At 41.4% G+C, this 21,510-nt stretch overlaps 1 protein-coding gene across 4 annotated transcripts in view; it reads left to right on the top strand.

Moving 5' to 3' along the window:
* The window catches only part of EPHB1 (EPH receptor B1), a 420,104-nt gene that overhangs the window by 359,661 nt on the left and 38,933 nt on the right, over positions 1 to 21,510 (top strand). For all 4 annotated transcript variants that reach the window (XM_019748047.2, XM_074312877.1, XM_019748058.2 and 1 more), the window contains 2 exons: positions 4,067 to 4,314; positions 11,981 to 12,196. In XM_019748047.2, coding sequence (XP_019603606.1) covers positions 4,067 to 4,314; positions 11,981 to 12,196 — 464 coding nt within the window. The remainder of the gene's footprint in view (positions 1 to 4,066; positions 4,315 to 11,980; positions 12,197 to 21,510) is intronic.

Here is a 21,510-nt window from a genome sequence, read left to right on the forward strand (position 1 = left end):
TTATTTCTTTTTTAAGAGCAGTTGCAGGTTCCCAGCAAAATTGATGGGAAGATACAGAGATTTCCCGTATACCCAGGCACAACCTCCCCCATTATCAACATCCCTCGCCAGAGGGAACATTTGCTACAGTTGATGAACCTGCACTGATACGTCATAATCACCTGCGTCCATAGTTTACATAAGGGGCTCACTCTTGGTGGTGTACATTCTATGGGTTTGGACAAATGAATAATGGCATGTATCCACCATTACATTGTACAGAGTAGTTTCACTGCCCGAAAATTCCTCTCAGGAGAGCATATTTTTATTTTACAATTTTAAAAAACTGCATGATGATACCCCCACACAGGATGCAATTTAAAGCTAAAGTATTAGACGCACTACACTTGAAGACCAATCAGCCACAACGATTAAACAATGAAATAATATTTGTCAGTTAGGAAAATCATGTGAGCCACACCGTTTTATGTGGATAGAACTTTCCAAAGCCACATTTTTGTTGTTTTCTTCCTTCTTTTCTTCTTTTTCTCCACTCACGTCTATAAAACCCACCCTCTTCATTGGGCTCAGTGCGTTGAGAGGTGGCCCATATGCAAGCACTGCTTTCAAAAGAATTCAAGGGGGTAGAGAAAATTGCAGGGCCTTTGGCAGTTCACTGAGCCCCGTGAAAGATCCTTGAGTGGCTTAGATTCGTGGTTCTCAACCTTGGCTGCACTTAAGAACCACCTGGGCAGCAAGAACTGGCTTGATGGCCTGTGACCAGTACAGTCACATTGGACCCTATGCTCAGAAGAGCCCACACTTGGTTGAATGCTCAGCTGTCACCGTCTTGAAGTTCTTGGTAATTTTTGAACAAGGAATCCTGTTTCTTATTTCGCCCTACAAATTAGGTAGCTGATCCTGTGGGCAGCTTTTAAATATGTCCCTGCCCAGGCTGCACCCAGACTAACTAATTGGAATCACTGGAGGTGGGACCCGGGCCCCTTTCCTTTGGAAAGCTCCCCAGATGGTTGCAGTGGGTAGCCAACTTTGGGAAGCACTGTTGTAGAATGGAAGTCTTCACCTGCGGGTATTTATGTGTGTGTTGTGGGTAACATCAGATTCACCTGGAGCGCTTTTCCAAATTTCTCACACTGATGTACAGAAATTGATAAATACTCTGATTCCTAAATATTCTGATCCTACTGGACTAGCTAGACAGGGACTTTGGATGAATATGACATTTGTCCATGAGATAGCTCTGTTGTGTTTTCTGTTCCCTGGATACTGAGTTGCTGTGATAGTAATTGCATATAAACTGTTAGGACCTGCGCATTTGGGGTACAGTGGTCCCTGGATGGTGACTTCATATCCACACAGGTCTGTTCTCTGTGGCACTGCTTACCCAGCAGACCTACTGAGAGGCAGTATGGCAGGAAAGGGAGTGGGTATGGACAGCAGCCCTGGCTCTGACTCACAGCTCTGGGGTTTGGGGCATGCTTTCTTTGTGCCTCAGTTTCCTTGTTAGTAAAATGGACATAATAATACTCATCTCATGAAGGTATTGTGAGGATTATTGATATAAGATATGCAAAGAGCCTAGCACAATGCTTGGCACATAGTAGGTTGTCAGTAAATATTGGTGTAATGTTTCCTCCAAGAAGAAATATTAGCATACCTTTCCCCTCAACTTTCAACTGTGGTTTTTTTGCTAAAAGAAAAAAGAACTCATTATTATAACAAGGAAGAAATACCAATAGTCTTCAATTAGTATACTTGCCAAATATACAATTTGTATTCATTCAGCTCATAGTTATTGAATACCTACTAGGTCAAGGTGTCAGAGGGATGGAATATATATATATGTATGTATATATGCTGTTCACATACACATTTACATATACATACTCACATATGTGACAGGTCATTGTTGCTCAGTACTTTTCTTTATATTTTATTCATTTGAACTACAAAAGTAATGCTTATTATAACCATTCAAACAACATAAAAGTAACTAAATTAATTTTACTAATCTGTACTTCCCCACTCCTATTCCCACCCTTCTAGTATAACCCATTTTAAAAAATAATCTGAAGTTAAAATAAATTTGATGTGAATTTTTATCATACTTATACTTTTTCTTTACATACATACACCCACCCCACCCCCACGGGCACATACTACATCTCACATTCTATAATTTGCTCTTCTTTTCTCCTTTGCTTAACACTATAATACAGGCATCTTTTGAAGTCAGTACATATCACTCATCTGTTAGTTTTCAAGAGCTCATGGCATTCTGCAGCATGGCCGTGCCATTTCCAACCATTCCCCGGGTTATGGTTGTACCACCGGGTTTGGCTGTAGAAGATACTACAGTAAACAGTCTTTTATAAAAACGTAAATACTGATACTTCTATTTCTTTTGGGTAGAGCATGGATAGAGCCTCCAGCACTTTAGAACCCAAGAATGTGCAAAGCCAAAGCCAAACCAATAATAATAAATATGATACCCCAATTTTTATTGATGTGCCTACCACGTACCAGGCACTACAGTGGGGTGCCCTGACTTCGAGCAATTCACCAAAGCAGCACGTGAATAAATGTCAAGACCAGTGGTACACATGATATATATGTTAGTACTATAAGGTCCATGTTGAAATCTTCCTAATGGTGCTTAAGCCAACCTCTACTCTAGCCCTAGATTCTAGCAAGTTCCACTGACTCTGGAGCATTTTTGCAGGAAAAACCCTTTATGCAGCTTTCTTCGGAATCTTTTTGGTAGCAGAAAACAAAAGGAACTCCCAACTGAATCACAGCGGAGATGTTAACTGGCATTTGTAATGTGGCCAGTAATTTGTCTGATTGCTCACAGTGTGCTCTGTCATTTTCTTCCAGAAGCTGAAAGTAAAAAAAGACAGTTTTCCCAGCAGAGAGCCATGTTTCTCCTGTCAGGCCTTTGACACACATTTCAGTGATGCACTTACAAGTAGATACTAAACTGCTTCACGTGAAACTGCTTCACGTTTTTTAACTGGAAGTTAGAAAACCAAGTTAAATCATAAAATAACTTTGAAAGTACATTTAACAGATTCGACAGCTTTTTTTATATGCAGTTATGAAATAGTGTCACCAGATTGTTTTTACTCCTGGTGATTTTACTACAAAAATGTTTAAATGCTGTGGCACCCATGGAGGTCTTGAGCTTGTGTTTGCTGGGGAAAGCCACGTGCTGTTCAGCTGCCAGGAATTTAGGCAGCTGCCAGCCTCCAGCTGCAGTGCCTTCAGGATCTGCTTTAGCTCTTCCTGACAGTCCAGCCAGTGACTGAACACAGTGGGATGCGAGGACCTGGAACTTTCTGGAGTAGGTGCTCTGTACCCTGGAGCTCCCACTAGATTAGATGAGACTGTCAAGTCTGCATCAGCCAGGTCTGCATTACAATCTGGGGCTCTTCTTGTCCATTCCTAACGTCCTCCTTTCTTTTCCTAACGTCAGGTCTGTGTGGTGATCTGGGACTCTGGCCAATCTTGCTCCATCCCCCTTTTAGCCTGCACAGTGTCTGCTAACTTCCCTTCCTGACTTCTCAGTGTCTGCTTTCTGGGGGACCCAACAGACATAAACATTTTTAGGACAATGTAGGAACATAAACGCTATTCATCTCATTCGGAGGATTAAAAACCTGAACCTATCTCCCAGCCCCTGGACATTCTTACACTAAGCTCTGCTAAAAATGAATTATGACTCTACCAAAGTGAACCTGACCCTTTCATTTCAATTAGTCAACTGGGACACAAATGAAAAGCCAAATGTGGGGAAAAGTAAACTCATATATATTCTGAAATTGCACTTTAGTTACCCAAACTGTTTCTAAGATCCAAGGTACGGAACATATTTTAGCATTCCTTCTTTGTTTTCCATGAACTGATTAGAGCCCAGACATCATAGTTACAATGAGAAAACACTATTTCCATTGCTGCCACTTTAATCACAATTCCATCTTGAGCACCATTGTTCTTGATAAGCTGCCTCCCCTTGTGGTTCCTCAGGCTGAGAAGGAAACAGGTAATAATTGCATTCTTGTTGCAGGAGAGTTTGGAGAGGTATACAAGGGGCGTTTGAAACTTCCGGGCAAGAGGGAAATCTATGTGGCCATCAAGACGCTGAAGGCTGGCTACTCGGAGAAGCAGCGTCGGGACTTTCTGAGTGAAGCGAGCATCATGGGTCAGTTCGATCATCCCAACATCATTCGCCTGGAGGGCGTGGTCACCAAGAGTCGGCCAGTCATGATCATCACAGAGTTCATGGAGAATGGCGCCTTGGATTCCTTCCTAAGGGTAAGAGAAGCTCAGGGGCATGGATGATGTTAACACTGGTGGATGCTGGGAATGGTGGCTGGGGAGAAGTGTCTGCGTGAGGATAACCTGCCATTCAGGAATCACCCGATGAAATGTGGGAGGGTATCGGAGGTGTTCACAAGGTTAACATTTGTTGCTAAAAGAAAAGAATGAGGAGCTTGTGGACCCCTCGATAGGAGGATGTCATGGTGTAGGGCCTTGATAAATGCTTGTTGGATGAGTGAGAATGAATAGAAGGGGACAAAGAATGACCATTGGCATCTGTATGAATCACAGAGATTGAAGAGACTTTCAGTTGCTGTATGATTCATGCAGAATGCCAGTGGCCATCTCTGCCTTTTCCCCAGTACAGCTGCCCTCCCCTCCCAGCCAGCTCTCATCATTTGCAGTTCAGAGATAAAAACAAGTTGTCCTTTTCTGAGCCTGGCCACTTGCCTTCTGAGAAGGTGCTTCTGGGCAGGAAAGGGGAAGACTGGAACACCAGCACCCACAAGTCTTTTCTGGGGTTGATGAAGAATGTGATTCCCACTCAACCTGCAGTACAGGTGGGGGTATCTGAAGGCCTGTAGCTGGGGCATCTGTAAAAGGTCATTGTTAGTGTGCCCAAATGGAGCCAAATTAGAGCCCTTTTCATTTCTATGGGTTATCACAGAGCTACTCAGAGAAGGGGTGAGTGAGAATGGCCATGATGCTGATATCTAGGGAGGGGAAGCTGACCGAGCAGAGGCCGGGGAGCAAGGCCTGCCTTGGACAGAAACCTCAGCCGGGGATTTCAGGGGAGCCTGAGAGCAAAGGGTACAGGGAGCAGCACCAAACAACAGGGCAAGGTCTTCTGAGCATGGACTTCAGGGTAATAGCAAGCAGCAGACTCTGCGTGTCACCAAAGCTATCAAACAGTAGCTGTAGCTGCAGATCAAAGGATCATTTGTACAGTCAGTCGTTGAAACATTCATGGGGTGACTGCTCTGGTTACACCCTGTGCTGGGTGCTGTGCCTATAGAGATAAAACAGACATTGCTCTAATGCTATGTAGCAAATCACACCAAGACTTTAGTGGCTTAGCACAACAGTGAGTTATTTTGCTCATGAATCTGCAATTTGGGCAGGGCTTGGCAACGATAGCTCTGTTTCATGGGGTGTCAGCTGGGGCAGCTCAGAACTGAGGCCTGGAATCATCCAAAGGCTCATCACTCAGTTGTCTTGTGGTGCATCCTCGGTGTCAGCTGGCATCTGTCCACGTGGCCTGCCTGAGCTTCCTCACAGCAAGCTGGGTTCCAAAAATAAGCATCCCGGAGGAGAAGGCAGAAGCTGTGTCTGTTTTGTAACCTGGCCTCAGAAGTCATACAACATCACTTCAATCATAATGATGGGCCCCCATATTTTGGAGAGGAAACAAGGCCCATATTTTAATGAAGGACCACAACCCGATATCTTCTTACACATAAGGGATGGGAGGTCCTATTATATCCATCTCAGAGACTGCAATATTCTACCCAGGGTCCTGCCCCTGAGGACCTTAGCGTCCAAAGCTTCTAGCAAGCATCTGCCTCTATGATACTATCTGTTTCTATGCATGGAGTATAGAGGTATCATAAGCAAAGACTTGACATCTTCCTGGGGAAGCCAGAGAAGGCTTTGTATAGGAGAGAGAATTTATCTGATATTGGAGAAGGAGGGATTTGCCAGACAGGTGGGGGAGTAGGGCAGGTAGGCTGATGAAACAATGGGATAGAGTGTTCAAAGGCCAAAGCTGGCGTGGCCATTTGGTAATCTGTCAGTAGCTGCATGGAGGCGCCAAAGCTCAGTGTAGAGCTCAGTGGCTGCAGTGTGGAAGGGCAGCTGCGGGACTCATCTAGGAGCTGCTTTTGTACAACACTGAAATTAACTTTGTAGGGCAAGCACACTTTTTGCCTCTTCTGGGTCATTAGGCAGTAGTGCTTTTGTGTGTGTGTGTGGGGGGCAACAAACGTGGATTGTGGGCCCCACATACTTCCTGCCACAGCCTCCTTGAGGGTATGGATTATGCCTTGTATTTTGACACCCAAGCACCTAGCACAGTGAGTGCCTGGTAAATGCCAGTTGAATGAAAAACACGAATATAACCAATTCTGGGACAAAATGTTTGAGAGTGGCAGGAGAAATGTGGTCACCCAGAGTAAGCCTGGTCTTTCGGCCTTATAGCCAGACCTCTCATGTCAGAGCAGGGTATGGACTATGCTTTCCTGGGTTCATTCATTCACGATCAGAGCTCTCATGAAGACAGTCAAATAAAAGTGAATAGAAGGCGATGTGAGAAGAAAAAGGGTTTTCTGGAAACAGACCCTTTCAAGAGTCATTTATTTCCAAGCTGCCATCTGCCTGTACTTTGCAGAGAGCCCCAGCATGATATGGTGACTGTGATCAGACTCTCTCCCTGGTCCATGCGGGGAACAGGGAGATTCATTCTCAGGAGCCCACGGGAAATCAAAGCCCCACACCGTTGCTCTGCTTAGGGCTGTTTCCATTTGGGGCCCAGGGCATGGGGGAATGTTGGACAACAGTATTTTTCATGATGATGAGGCCCAGGTGGTGGGCAAAAAACTTGGGGCAACAATGGAACACAGGAAAACAGAGGAGAAAGGATGGCCAGAAAGGAACGGCCAGAACAGGCAGTGCCAGGAGGAGAGGGAAATGAAGCGTTTCTGACTGCTTGCACTGCATGGAGGCAGGTAATCTATAAATCTAATTTCAACCTTACTACCAAACCCTGGAGCATAGCAACATTAATTGATGTATCTGCTGCTTGATAAAATCAAAAATTAGGTCATCAATTTAGTTTTGTAGGGTCCATCTTCTGGGAAGTAGAATAATTTTAGGATCACCATTCAGAGAAGAAAGGAAAAGGGTTAGTCTTCCATTTGTAAAGGTGTTTCCTCCTCTCCAGCCGGTCCTTTCACACTGGATGTGGAGTCTTTGGAGAATGGCCCCAGCTCTAGCTGTGGGTCAGTGTCTGAGAGGTGAGCACATCAGGCATGGCTTCTCCCATTGCAGAACTTAGAATCTCTCATGTTCTGGAAGGATTAGAAACAGCATTATTCTTTAACCACACATTCAGTAAGTTCATTACTATCCATTTTTTTTAATGGCTGTGCCATGGACTACACAGCATGCATATCTATAATTAAATATTTCCTTCTTGGCACTCAAAGCCAGGGGATATAATTTGGTAGCTCTCCCATAATCTTAGGAACAACCCCTGAAGCTCATCAATGTCCTATGCCTTATCCAAGAAGGTCGACATGTTCTGTAAGTCCTTTGTGCCTAAAACGTGGCTTTGTGGTTGCTGCTGGTTCATTTACAGATGGTCACAACTGGAAGACTCTTAGAAGTCACCGAGCAATGTCAAATGGAGACATTTATCATCAGGGAAGCTCATTCATGGGCTGAAGCTAGACAACAGCAACACAGATGTCAGGAAGAGAACACCAGATTGGAAGTCCTGGGACCAAGGTTCTGCTTTGGGCTCTGCTATGAGTCACCCGGTGGCCTTGAACAAATCTGTTAACTCAATTTCCCAATCTATAAACTAAAGGCATTGAGCTGGATGATCTTGAAAGGTTTCTTTCAGTTAAAAAAAAAAATCTATGATTCATTCTCTTCAAACAAATCAAATAAGGGTTTCATTTCCTGAAGTGGATTTGTCAATGAACATTGAAAAACCTAAATCCTTCCTGTCTAATAAAAGGACCAGCAAGTGGCTTCAGTGAATTTTCAGAAAAGCAATTTCAGCAGAAAGCACTTCATAAGGAAGAAAGTTTAAATCACTTCACAAAGGCTGTATTTCTTCTATGTGCTGTGTTTTTACCATTTGCTCAGCATGGCAGATCTTTTCCCAAAGTCACTAAAAAAATCTTTTATTTTTTGTCTTGTTTATCTTTATATGCTGATGTTCATAACACTGGAGATTCTTCCTGGGGAGTTATCTCAATGAACTGAACATAAAACCATTGAACATGTCAGAAAAATCTTAATATGTTTATATCTTTAAGTTTCACCAAGATTATGAACTCAACGGGCATGACCCTGTCTTATCATGATATGTGAGTCCCCTGCATATCGTAAAGAAAATTCATTGGCCATCACAAAGTCAACATATTCCAATGGAAAAGGCACTGGACAGGAATTAAAAGAGTCAGATAAGTGTAGCAGATATGGGCTACGAGTGTCTGTACTTTCTGTGGCCATGGCAGACATCATTAATCAATCATGGCTTCTTTTCCTGTGAAGCTTATACACAGCTTTCTTCTCCACACAGCCTTTGAGATAGCCATTACCAATTGATCAGAGACGGAATGTCAGTAGAGATGCAACTTTCTGTTCTGGACTTAGATTCTTGTTATAAGCCAAAACCACACAGAGTGATTTAAGGCTGATCACTTAAACTTTCTGGACTTCCTTTATCTTCTCTGTAAAAACAACATACTATTGTCTGCCATTCACAGAACGAATATTAAAGATGAACACATATGTATGACTTGCCATTCAAAAGTCAAGTAATGGAAGAAATCAATGTTTGTTGATCAGTCGATCCAAATTTCAGGCCTGCATCATTAGTTTCCGATCTACACTACCGTTGGGGGGAGGGGCTATTACAGCTGCCAACCTGTAAACTATATTCTCCAAGGGCAACAATCCTAGGATGTCTGTCACACACACCCAGGCAGCCATGAGGAACCCACAGTTCTGGCCCCATGTGTGCTCAGTCTCTCACCAGGCAGGCCAGGTACATGGGACAGATGATTTATGAGACATTGTGGCTTTGCTGATAATACCAGCAACCATTGCTACTGTCTTAGTATTTACTGGTCATTGAGCTAAGCCCGTCCACATGTCTCATCTCATTTAACCACTGCAAAGTCCTATGAAGAGTGGACACTATGATCTTATTTAAAGATGTGGAAATCACTGCTCTGGAGGTTAATTAACTTGGCCAAGAACACGCAGCTAGGGAGCGGCAGAGTCTGGATCCAACCCGGGTCTGTCTGGCTCCAAAGCTTGGACTTGAACCACTTTTTGGCTCTTGTGGACCCTAGAAACTCTAAGGATGATTGATCTAAATTTTAAAATAAATCAGACAATAAGGCAGTTCTATGAAGACTTAAATGACTAAAGTAGGGACGTAGACACATTGCTTTACATGCATTCAACATTGCTCTTCTCAACATGCGGTTTACGTGGTTTACAACCACTCCAAGGGCCTCTCCCCTAACATCTATATACAAGTTGGCTCCTTGAGGGAGACATTCGTTTTCAACCACAGAGTGTTGTCTACACTCACAGAGAGGAAGTAACAAAACTGAACTGAAAAAATATGACCCTTGTGACTTTACGCTGAGATACAGTTTCTAATATACTGAAGTTGCATGACAGCTTTCTGGGGAGGCAGATCCCCAGAGAACTACTTAGAGAAAAGGAATGGTGCTAGTGAAAGGCTGGCTAATTCTTGAGGAGGTGCTGCCTGAAGTTCATGAGTAAGGAGAATTTGCCTCACTCGTGGCACACCCAGCTCTCACAAAGGGGTACCATGTGCTGTAAACCCATCAGAGTTTCCAAAAGATAGCTCTGCACTTTCTTTTGGAGTTGGTTAGAAGAAAATATTGTAGAGAAAGCATTCTGGGACAGTTGGGAGATGATTCAAGTTTGAGTTAGAAACAGCCTGGAATTTGGAGGGGTATCAATTCCAGTGTTTTTGGGGGTCATCCTCTGGTAGGGGTCTCTGAAAGGAGTGGAGGGAGTGTCAGTTTGCTCCACACCTTCAACTGATCGGGGGCATAACCCTGGAACACAAACGCAAGCTTGCAGTCTTGCATGAGGAATAGAGCCTTCAGCAATTCATGCTGTCATTGTTAGATATTTCTGTTGTTGGGGTTTTCGCTAATAACCAGTGTAGTTTTATAACAGCTCTTTTATTTTCCATACTTATTTTTGCATAGAAAATGCTTTTGTCAGAGCACGTGTGTCAATGATGTGTCCCACATATATTTAACTGAGGTGATACACGTGAGTGTCTTGTGTACCCTCTTACATACAGTAGGTACTCAACAAATGGGAGTTCCTCATACTGTTTATGCTTTCTGCATTTCACACGAGGACACTAGGGCAGAGGAAGTGACTGCCTTGTCCGGGGCCTGTGCTCAGGTAACTAGACTAGACCCTGGGTTGTCTGCCTTCTCCTACCTCTCCCCCATTCCGAGCATTTCAATGTCTGAGCCATGCTCTACTTACAGAAGACAAGTCAGAGCTCTTCGGGGAGAAGCTGGGACTGGACTAGATGGGAAATGTGTTCTTAGCAGCATGGCCCAGCATCTACTGATTTAACTAGTGTGTGTAGAGCTCAGACCCAGGGGTTTTGGGGAGGCAGGAGGATGGCACATATTCATTCACTGAAGAGTCTGTCATCTAACATTGAGGAGGCATCCACCCAAGAGACTGAGCCCACTGATGACTAGCGAGAGGGCAGCACCACAGGTTGGCATGAGGAGAAGCAGCAATAGCTCCCATTCATTAGGAGGGTCCTCGTGCCAGACACTGTGTGGGCACTTCTCCTGCACCACCGATCCCTATGAGGTTGGTATGGTTACCCCAATAGCCCTTGTAGTACCCAAGGAAGATGCCTTAACATTTAATTCTGGAAACAGGGAGAGATGTACCCGTCATTCATTCAGCCCATGTTTATTGAACTTTTTCTACCTACATTAAAGATTTCGGCACCAAGAATACAATGGTAAGGAATACAGAGGAAGGGTTCTTATCCTCAAAGAGCTTAGAGTCAAGCAGCAGAGATAGACAGACAGGCAGGTGTGTGCACACACGCACACCTAAAACCTGTGATATGTGCTAAGAAGAAAAATAAGAGTATACACTGAAAGATAGTGGTTAAAAAAAAGGAAAGGCTAATTATATTTGGAAGAGGGGACGAGTTACAGAGACATCCTCCCTGAGGAAATGACATTTAAGTGGGGACCTGAAGGGCAAGTATTGACTGTGGGGAAAAACAGAGAGAATAGCACATATAAGGTCCCTCAGGCAGGAAGAGCTTGGTTTGGAAAAGATTGAAAAGTTGCCAGTCACTGTGGCTTTAGACAGGTGTGAGGGAAACACCCATATAAGGTGAGGCATTAGCTAATCCCATGGGGTCTCGTGGGCCATGCTAAGGAATTTGGAAGGTTGTTGTTGTTGTTTTTTTTAATGCAATGGGAGGCTATTAGAAAGCTTTATGCTAGGGAGTGACGTGCCCTGATTTATGTCTTACAAAGATGGCTCTAGCAGCCGTGTAGAGAATGGATTCTCGGGGAGGGGGCAGGTGCAGAGAGGCTGTAATAGGTGATGGATGACGATGACTTGGTTAGAATGGTGGCAGTGGAGAAGGAGAGGAGTGGATGAATTTGAGATGTAATTTGGAGATGAAATTGACAGGACTTGGCAAGGAGAAGAGAGCACAGCGTTCAAGGAGAGGGATGAGGATGGAAGCAGGGGAGGGAGGAGGCAGTGAGCCGCTTGGCCCAGCGCGGACAGAGGCTGACTAGCAGCAAGGCCGTGGCACCTCAGCTTTTGTTTAACCACTGAATCCCATCTTGATTCCGATGCCCCTTGTGTCTTATTACAGCAAAATGATGGACAGTTCACGGTGATCCAGCTGGTGGGGATGCTCAGGGGCATTGCCGCTGGCATGAAGTACCTGGCTGAGATGAACTATGTGCATCGGGACCTGGCTGCTAGGAACATTCTGGTCAACAGTAACCTGGTCTGCAAGGTGTCTGACTTTGGCCTTTCCCGCTATCTCCAGGATGACACCTCAGACCCCACCTACACTAGCTCCTTGGTGAGTCCTTCCTAGCATTCACAGGTAAAAGCATGGCATGAGTAAAAGGTAGCTGCACATGTCTGGGAACCTATGCCAGGCAGGGCCAAACTGCGAGTGACTGGGGCCTGAACTCATCTCTCCACTGGGGGAGCCAGGTTCTGGGAGAACGATCCATCTGGGAGAATTGGCCACAGGCTGTTAGTGTCTACTCTGAAGCCAGAGTGTTTCTTGGCACATGGGAAGAGGACATTTTGAAACAGTTGATTTGGGGGAATCCAAACAACTGGACAGTGACATCAGAGACATCGGTCAGTAGGGAACAGGCTCCTGTTAGGTTGGCACTGTGTCACCAGGTAGACTCTTGGTCCCCCTCTCTCCTCCTTTTCCATTGCTTCCAGATAGCTTTAAGCACCATCTGTATCATGAATACTATTACATTTGTGTTTCCTGCTCTGCCTTCCCCTCCACTTCCCAAGAGACTCTAATCATCTATGTCCAACTGCCTACGTCACACAATTCCATTTAGAACTTTCACAGGTTCAAAATAGAGGACTTGATTTACTCTCCAATTTCCCTTCCCCACTCTCTCCATCTCAGTAATTGCACCACTCAACTGATGACTGAAACCTAGGAATCAGACTTGATTTTTCTCTGTGCTTCACCATCCATGTCCAATCCCTCACTAACTCCTATAGGTTCTTATGAAATCTGTCAATTTCTTTCTCTGCCCCCACCCTATTCCAAGGTACCATTTTCTTTCACCTGGACTGTCCCCCTTGTTTCCTCTTGTCACCTATGCCCATTCCCAACAGCATCCACAGTGATTGATCTATTAGGTTGGTGCAAAAGTAATTACAGTTTAAAAGGTTAAAAATAAATTGAAAAAACCCCAATTACTGTAGCACCAACCTACCTATCTCTTTTCTTTAAACTTGCAAAGGTGATACATGCGTATTATAAAAATGAAAACAATACAAAGAAATAAGAGAAAAAGTATAAGTAAGAAACTACATTCCCCTGAAGGAGGGGTCAGTAAACTAAAAGGCCATGTGGTGAAAATTTTAAGCTTTGCTGGCCAAGAGTCAAAATGAGGGTATAATGTAGAAAATTACACAACCGTTTAAAATGTACCCCTTTAAAAAGGTATAAACACCATTCTTAACTCATGAGCCATAAAAAGCGAGGTGACCGGCCAGATTTAGCACTTAGGCCATGGTTTACCTGGCCCAAAGCATCTATTTCTTTGTATTTTTCTTTACCAGGCATCTAGGTATGTCTTTACATTTTTCTCTTTGTTCAAAATTTGAAAAAAACAAAACTTTTTTATAAAAATGGAATCATATTATGCCTAGTACTACTTTCTGTCTTGTATGTCTCTTGGATGTTCTTTCTGCCAGGTTGCTGTTCTAAAAGTTTGTAAACAGTCACACTCCACCAGGAGTGTATGGCACCTATCTTCCAGCATCCTCACCAGCACTAGAGGTGATCAATCTTTAAAAATTTGCCAATCCAAAGATGAGAAATGATACCTCATTTTGTTTTAATTTGCATTTTCAACTGACTGCTAGGGATATTAATGTCTTTTCACACAATTACTGGGATTCATGTTTCCTTTTCTGTTAATTATCTTTACATGTCGTTATCTATTTTTCTGTCAAGTTATGTTCTGTTTTTTAAGGAATTTGTAGGAAGTCTTGTTATATTAGGGACACTAACCTTTGTCTGCCATATGATACAATTAGTCCCCCTCCCCCATCTGTTCTTCTTTTGATACTGTTTATGATGATATCCTTTGGCTTCCAAAAGTGGTTAATATTCATGTAGTCAAAAATATCTGTTTTCCCTCTGTCTTCTTGAGTTTTCTAATTTGTTTTAAAAGATCTCTTCACTCCAAGGTTATAAAATGCTTTTTAAATTTCCTGTACTATTTGTTGGGATTTTATTCTATATTTAAATATTTAATAGACTGAAATTTATTTATTTTTCGCAAGATTTTATTTTGAAAAATTTCAAGCACACAGGATACTTGATAGAATTTTACAGAGGACAGCCATGTACCCACCACGTAGATTCTAGAATTAATATCTTGCTATGTTTGCTTTACCATATGACTCTCCATCCCTCTCTCCATTTATCCCTCTTTCTTTTTTTGTTGGTGCATTTCCAGATAAGTTGTACACATCAGTACATATTACCCTTAAACATTTGCATTCAACTTGGCTCCTCCTCTCAAATATCTTTTCTTTCAAGTGCAATTTTAAATCACTTTATTCAGTTCTAAAACATGCATACATACGTATCTGTATACACACTCATCTTTGGATTTTGAATCAAATTCTGTTCTACCTTTGGAAGAACTAATATTTGAATGACCCTGAATCCCAAACTCCTATCACAACACAGGACATTCACACTGAGACGTTACCTCTTGTCCTTCCCCTGTCAATTCACAATTCTACCCCACACCCAGAGGCAACCACTCTTCCGATTTTTTTTCTACCATAGGTTTGTTTTGCCTGTCCTAGAACTTCACTTAAGTGGAACCATACACATATGTTGTGTCTGGCTGCTTTTACTTAGCATTCTCTTTGTGAGATTCATTCATATTGTTGTATGTAGCAGTAGTTTGTTTCTATTTATTGTAGTATTTATTGCTTATTTATCCATCTCTTGTCCATAGGCACAAGGACTATTGTCAAATTTGTTTTTGAATATGTATTGGATACATATTCTTACTCTGTTCTCGTGCAGGTGAATAGATCATCATGCCAGCACCACTTATTAAATACATTGTCCATTTTTTATTGAATCACATGTCATCCTTGGCATATATTAAGTTCCTTATATGAACTATGTTTTGATTCTCAATTCTGCTCCATTGATCTGTTTATTGACTCTTGTGCCAAACCATATTGTTCTGATTCTTAACTTTAGTGAAAGTCATATTGTCTGTATTATTCTGATTATAATAATTTTAGCAAGAGTTTTACTATTTGGGTAAAGTAAGTCATCCTTCATTCTCTTTAAAAAAAAAAAAAAAAAAAAAAAAAGCTTTCATGGCTCCTCTCAAATATCTTTTCTTTCAAGTGCAATTTAAAATCACTTATCCAGTTCTAAAATATGCACACATACGTTTGTGTATATACTCACCTTTGAATTTTGAATGAAATTCTATGCCACCTTTGGAAGGACTATCATTTTAATGACCTTGAATCACCCGTATAATGATGTGAGCCAAATATGCAATTCGTATATGCTTTATATTAAAATTTTCTTAGGTAAAGACTCCCACATTATTTTCCTGTACACATTATTTGCATCACTTTTTTGTGAATTTGTATTTCTTCTAAGTGATAAAGCTTATAAACTCTTAGACCTAGGAGCTTTCAGAATTCTTCACAGTCATACGGTCACCTGCCTCCCCATATGTATCATATTATTCGTTCATGGTTTGTTTATAGCCTTTCATTCAAAATAGAGAAAATTACCATATTTGCTGATTAAACACTTTATGTTTCTAAAAATACAAATTATTCACATGAAAAAATATTTATTGAGCATCTACTATGTACCAATACTGGGCCACTGGGCCACAAGCTAGGGGCACACTCATGATCAAAAAGAGACATTGTTGGTATTCTCACACCACTCAAAATTTAATGTGGATAGAGGATATTACTCAGACACATATACAGATAAGTGCATAATTCCCAGTTGAGATAAGAGCCACTGTGTTCTGTGAGAGCATGAATAAAACAATAAATAACAAAATAGTCTCACTATATCTAGGGAAATTAAGGAGGGCTTCCAGAGGAAGAGATAGATGGTGCACCAGCAAAGATTTGAAGAATAAGTCACCCAAGTGCATGTGGCAAGTTAGAGAACTGAGAGATATAAGCAGCACATACAAAGGCCCTGTGGCAAGAGGGAAGATGGAATTTTAGAGGAGATGACAGGTCCCCTGTGCTTGGCATTTGGAGAGAAAGGGGAAAGTGAAAGGTCAGCAGCGATTACATCATGCATGGCCTCCTGGACCCTTGTGATGAAGTTTATAGCCTTAGAGCAATAGGAAGCCATTCAAGGGCTGTGTGTGTGAGTGCGTGCATGTGAGTGCATGTGCAAACACACACACACATACACACACACACACACACACACACACACTGTTTCCCCGAAAATAAGACTAGGTCTTATATTAAGTTGTGCTCCAAAAGACGCATTAGGGCTTATGGTCAGGGGATCTCATCCTGAAAAATCTGCTAGGGCTTATTTTCTGGTTAGGTCTTAGTTTTGGGGAAACATGGTAGATGCACACACATAGCTCAAAGGTGATGGATTTTCATTTTAGAAAAGTAACCTGGCTTTTCTCCTGCCTTTTTCTTCCAATCTCTTCCCCTCTGTCCTTTAAAAGCAAAACAAAAATATACTTTCTCAGCTTTCTTTCTTTTTTCTTTCACCAAAAAGCGATTTAGCAGGCCCAATAAAGGAAGATGTTTGAGCAAGGGAGGCAAGCCCTAGCAGAGATTGAGACCTGTGTGTGAGGGGGGCTGAAAGCCCAGCAAGATTGGAAAAGCAGCTATATACGAGGACATTGAGGACTATATTGGAAATAATGGGAGCTGTTGGAAAAGGATGTACAATGTGGAAGCATTAAAGCCGGCGTGAATTACGTGGTGTTGAATTAAAATGGAAGGCATTGGTATGAACTCATGGTTGTCAACACATAAAAAGATAGAGAAATAAATATAAGCTGAGTTTGCCTCAAAGCAATGACACCTGTGTAGCAAAGAGTACACCTAAAACTCTGAATTTGGATTTTATATACTCTTTTACACTAAAAGCAACCAAGAGTCATTAGATAAATGGCCCCTTCCAGGGCCTGGGCAGAGAAAGTACAAGATGATCCCAACGTATCTTTTTGTGCCAGAAAGTAAGAAAGTAATCCACGAATGATGGGGGCATGTCAAAAGAACACAATATCCAGCTTGAAGGTCCTCTCAATGTCCAAATATGGATAATTTGAGCCTCAAAATATATAATGAAGTAACAGATAATAACCTATTGACTAAAATAGGAACTAAGGAGTCCACACTGATATGAATACAAATGAATAAATAAAGGAAGAGAAGAGAACATTTTTCCAGTAGTGGAAAAAATGATATTATTAGAAAATCACTGTGTGGTGACTATCAGATTAAGTTACGAAATATCAATGGATGCTAAAACTTGGGTGAAAGTGAGGAGAGCAACAGGATTTTACATAGCCTCAATTTTTTCCCCCTAAATATTTATTACAAAGGAGGAGAAAGTAACTTTACAGATAAATTTGATAACACCATCTGAATCAAGTGGCTCAAGTTCACACTGCCTATAACAGGACATTGTGTAGCACGTAACAGGAAGCAAACATCGCATTTGAGATACTCTGTTCAAAATGTATAACCTGGGTCTCATCATGAGGAAATATCATATTAACTAAAATTGAGACACATTCTGTTAAACACCTGGCCTATGGTCATCAGAAATTTCAAGGTCATAAAAGTCAAGGAGACTGAGCAACTGTTCCACATTGAAGGGGATTAGAGACGTCTGATAACAGGGTATTAAAAGGTCAGTAAAAGGCCATCAGAGGGCCTTTCTGGACAATTGTAGAGAGTTAAAATGGGGTATCTGGACGAAGAGTATACAGACATTCTTTGTAGCATTCTTGTAACTTTTCTAGAGAGTTGAACTATCTCAAAAAAAAAATTTTTTTTTTAAATATTTACCCTGGCTGCAGTGTGGAGGATGGGTGGGAGAGGCAACACTAGAAGAAAGAAGAGGTGTCAGGAGGCTGTGGGTTGGTGGGGATGTGAGTGAAACCCAGAGGGATCAAGGGAGTAACATGAAAAGGACTTGATAGTAGATGATGCTTAGGGGTAAGGGTGACAAAGGTCCAAGGATGATACCCAGTATCTGTGGATGGATGATGGTGCCGTTCTCTGGAGGGGGGATGCTGGAAAGGAACTGGTTGGAGTAGTAGAAAGCTTGGGAGTAGATTGTAGGTTTTGTTTAGAATGTGTTTCTCAAATTTGGGTAGGTATCAGATTTACCTGGAGCACAGAGGCATAGACTCATTGAAGCAGAGTAGGGTCTGGGCCTTTGCATTGTTATCAAGATTTCTCATGCAATTCTGATACCTATGAAATTTTGAAAGGTACTTGTTTAGAACATTATGATGTTGATGTGCTGGTAGAATAGCTAAGTAGAGCTGCTTAATAGGTAGCTGATATATGCATTTGGAGCATAGAGGAGAAGCCTAAATGCAGATGTATATTTAGGAGTCATTGACATAAAGACAGGAATCAAAACAGTGGGTGTCCATATACAAGAATAAATTCAAAATGGATTAAAGACTTAAATGTAAGACTCAAAACCATAAAATTCCTAGGAGAAAACATAAGCAGTAAACTCTTTGACATCGCTCTTAGTAATATCTTTTTGGATGTGTCTCCTTGGCAAGGGAAACAAAAGAAAAAATAAACAAATGGGACTATATCAAACTAAAGAATTTTTGTACATGAAGGAAACCATCAACAAAATGAAAAAACAACCTGTAATTGGGAGAAGATATTCACAAATGATACATAGGATAAGGGGATAATATCCAAAACATACAAGAAACTCACACAACTTAACACCAAAAGAAAAAGCAATTCAATTAAAAAATGGGCAGAGGACTTAAATAGATATTTCTCCAAAGAGAACATGCAGATGGCCAACAGACATATGAAAAGATGCTCAACATCACTAATTATCAAGGGAAAGCAAATTAAAACCACAATGAGATATCACCTCACACCTGTCAGAACAACTATCACGATAAATCAACAAACAACAAGTGTTGGTGAGGAGGTGGAGGAAAGGGAATCTTCATGCACTGTTGGTGGGATTTGCAGATTTGTGCAGCCATCATGGAACAGAGTTTAGAGGTTCCTCAAAAAATTAAAATAGAACTACCGTATCAACCAGCAATCCCACTTTTGGATATTTATCCAGAAAAATCCAAAACACTAATTAAAAAAGACATGCCCCGCCCCACCCCATGTTCATTGAAGCACTATTTACAGTAGCAAAGATATGGCAGCAACCTAAGTGTCCATCAATAGAGGAATGGATAAAGAAGATGTGGTACATATATACAGTGAAATATTACTCAGCCATAAAAAAGAATGAAATCTTGCCTTTTGCAACAATATGGATGAACCTAGAGGGTATTATTTTAAGTGAAATAAGTCAGACCGAGAAAGACAAATGCCATATGATTTCACTTATATGTGGACACTAAAAAGCAAAATAAATGAACAAACAAAACAAACAAATCCAAGATACAGAAAACATTTTGATGGTTGTAAGATGGGAAGTTTTCATCCAAAGGGTGAAAAGGGGAAAGGGATTAAGAAGTACCAAATGCAAGTTACAAAAACAGTCATGAGGATGTACAATATAGCATAGGTAATGTAGTCAATAATATTGTAATAACTATGTATGGTGTCAAATGAGTATTAGACTTATTGGGATGATCACTTTGTAAGTTATATAATTGTCTAATCACTATGTTGCACCTGAAACTAATACAAAGGGTGCCAAAAATGTATGCACATAAGAAAGGAAAAAACTATATTACAATTACGCTGACGGTAACCACTTTGAGTACCTCTTGTAATTGCAGAAGTCAAACATGACTTTATTCATCTTTTGTGATCGGTATATACTGAGTATTACAATTTTAATGCAGTTTTTTCCTTTCTTAAAATGTGTATACTTTTTTTGGCACCCTCTGTATAATATTGAATGACAACTGTAATTGAAATTTTTTTAAAAATTAAATAAAAAAAAAAAAGCCAGTGGATGTAAATATACTTAAGTTGGGAGAGGATGGAGTGGGCAATGGCCTCATTCTGAGCGTGGGAGCCCACCATTTACCAATACAGATGAAAGCAAAGTCAGAGTTGTGGATGTCCAATTGTCCCTTTCCTCCAGAGAGGCAAATTACTAAGAATTTGCTGTAAACCCTACTCCTTCACTTTGCAAAGGGATCCGGGGCCCAGAGAAGTCAAACAAGTTACTTGAGGTCACACAGCTTGTCAGTGCACCTTTAGCCCTTCAGTCTAGGTCTCCAGACTCTGAGTCCAGTGTTCAGGACACAGCAGCCCCCATCTGGCTTCACAGTATGCTGGACCCCTGCCCAACTGTGGTCATTTATGATATGCCAGAGAGGTTATATTTCTGTCTTTATTTTTTTCCCCCTCTTCTCCCAAAGTATTGTCTTTGGAGTCCAAGTCAGCTGTCATCTTTGCCCACTGGCTCTGCTGGCCTTTGGGTAATGCACATAGAGGCCGAGCGAAATTGCAGCTCCCCCAATTCCATCTTCAGGCAGAGGGGGGTGGGCTATTAACTTGCCTGTATCTATTGGTTTTTCAGCTCTACTTTTTTACATTTTTTTCATGGTTACTCTAGAATTTATATATATAAATATACAAGGTCTGACAATTAATTTACAAACTTGTTGCAATGATATTGCAAACCTTTTTTGATATCAGAAAGATTATTCATTACGAATTTGTACCAACTGGACAAACAGTTAGCCAAGTTTACTATTTGGAAGCGCTGAAAAGGCTGCGTGAAAAAGTTAGACGACCTGAACTTTTCGCCAATAATTCATGGCTCTTGCATCACGACAATGCATCAGCTCACAGGGCACTGTCTGTGAGGGAGTTTTTAGCCAGTAAACAAATAACTGTATTGGAACACTCTCCCTACTCACCTGATCTGGCCCCCAATGACTTCTTTCTTTACCTGAAGATAAAGGAAATATTGAAAGGAAGGCATTTTGATGACATTCAGGACATCAAATGTAATATGACAACAACTCTGATCGCCATTCCAGAAAGAGTTCCAAAATTGCTTTGAAGGGTGGACTATGCACTGGCATGGGTGCATAGCTTCCCAAGGGGAGTACTTCAAAGGGACAGTAGTGATATTCAACAATGAGGTATGGTGCACTTTTTCTAGAATGAGCTCGTGAACATAATTGTCATACCTCGTATACAGAGGATGCCAAAAAATTTGTATGCATTTTAAGAAAGGAAAACTATATTAAAATTGTAATACTCAATATATACCAATAACAAAAGATGAATACAAGTCACGTTTGACTTCTGCAATTACAAGAGGTGCTCAAAGTGGTTACAGTCAGCTTCCAGACACTTCTGATTACAGTGAACTACTGCATGAGGAATGTTGACCAAAGTGTCCACTTGTATACATTTTTTTGGCACCCTTGGTATTTT

Source organism: Rhinolophus sinicus, linkage group LG10 (genome assembly GCF_036562045.2).
Source record: "Rhinolophus sinicus isolate RSC01 linkage group LG10, ASM3656204v1, whole genome shotgun sequence".
Taxonomy (NCBI): domain Eukaryota; kingdom Metazoa; phylum Chordata; class Mammalia; order Chiroptera; family Rhinolophidae; genus Rhinolophus; species Rhinolophus sinicus.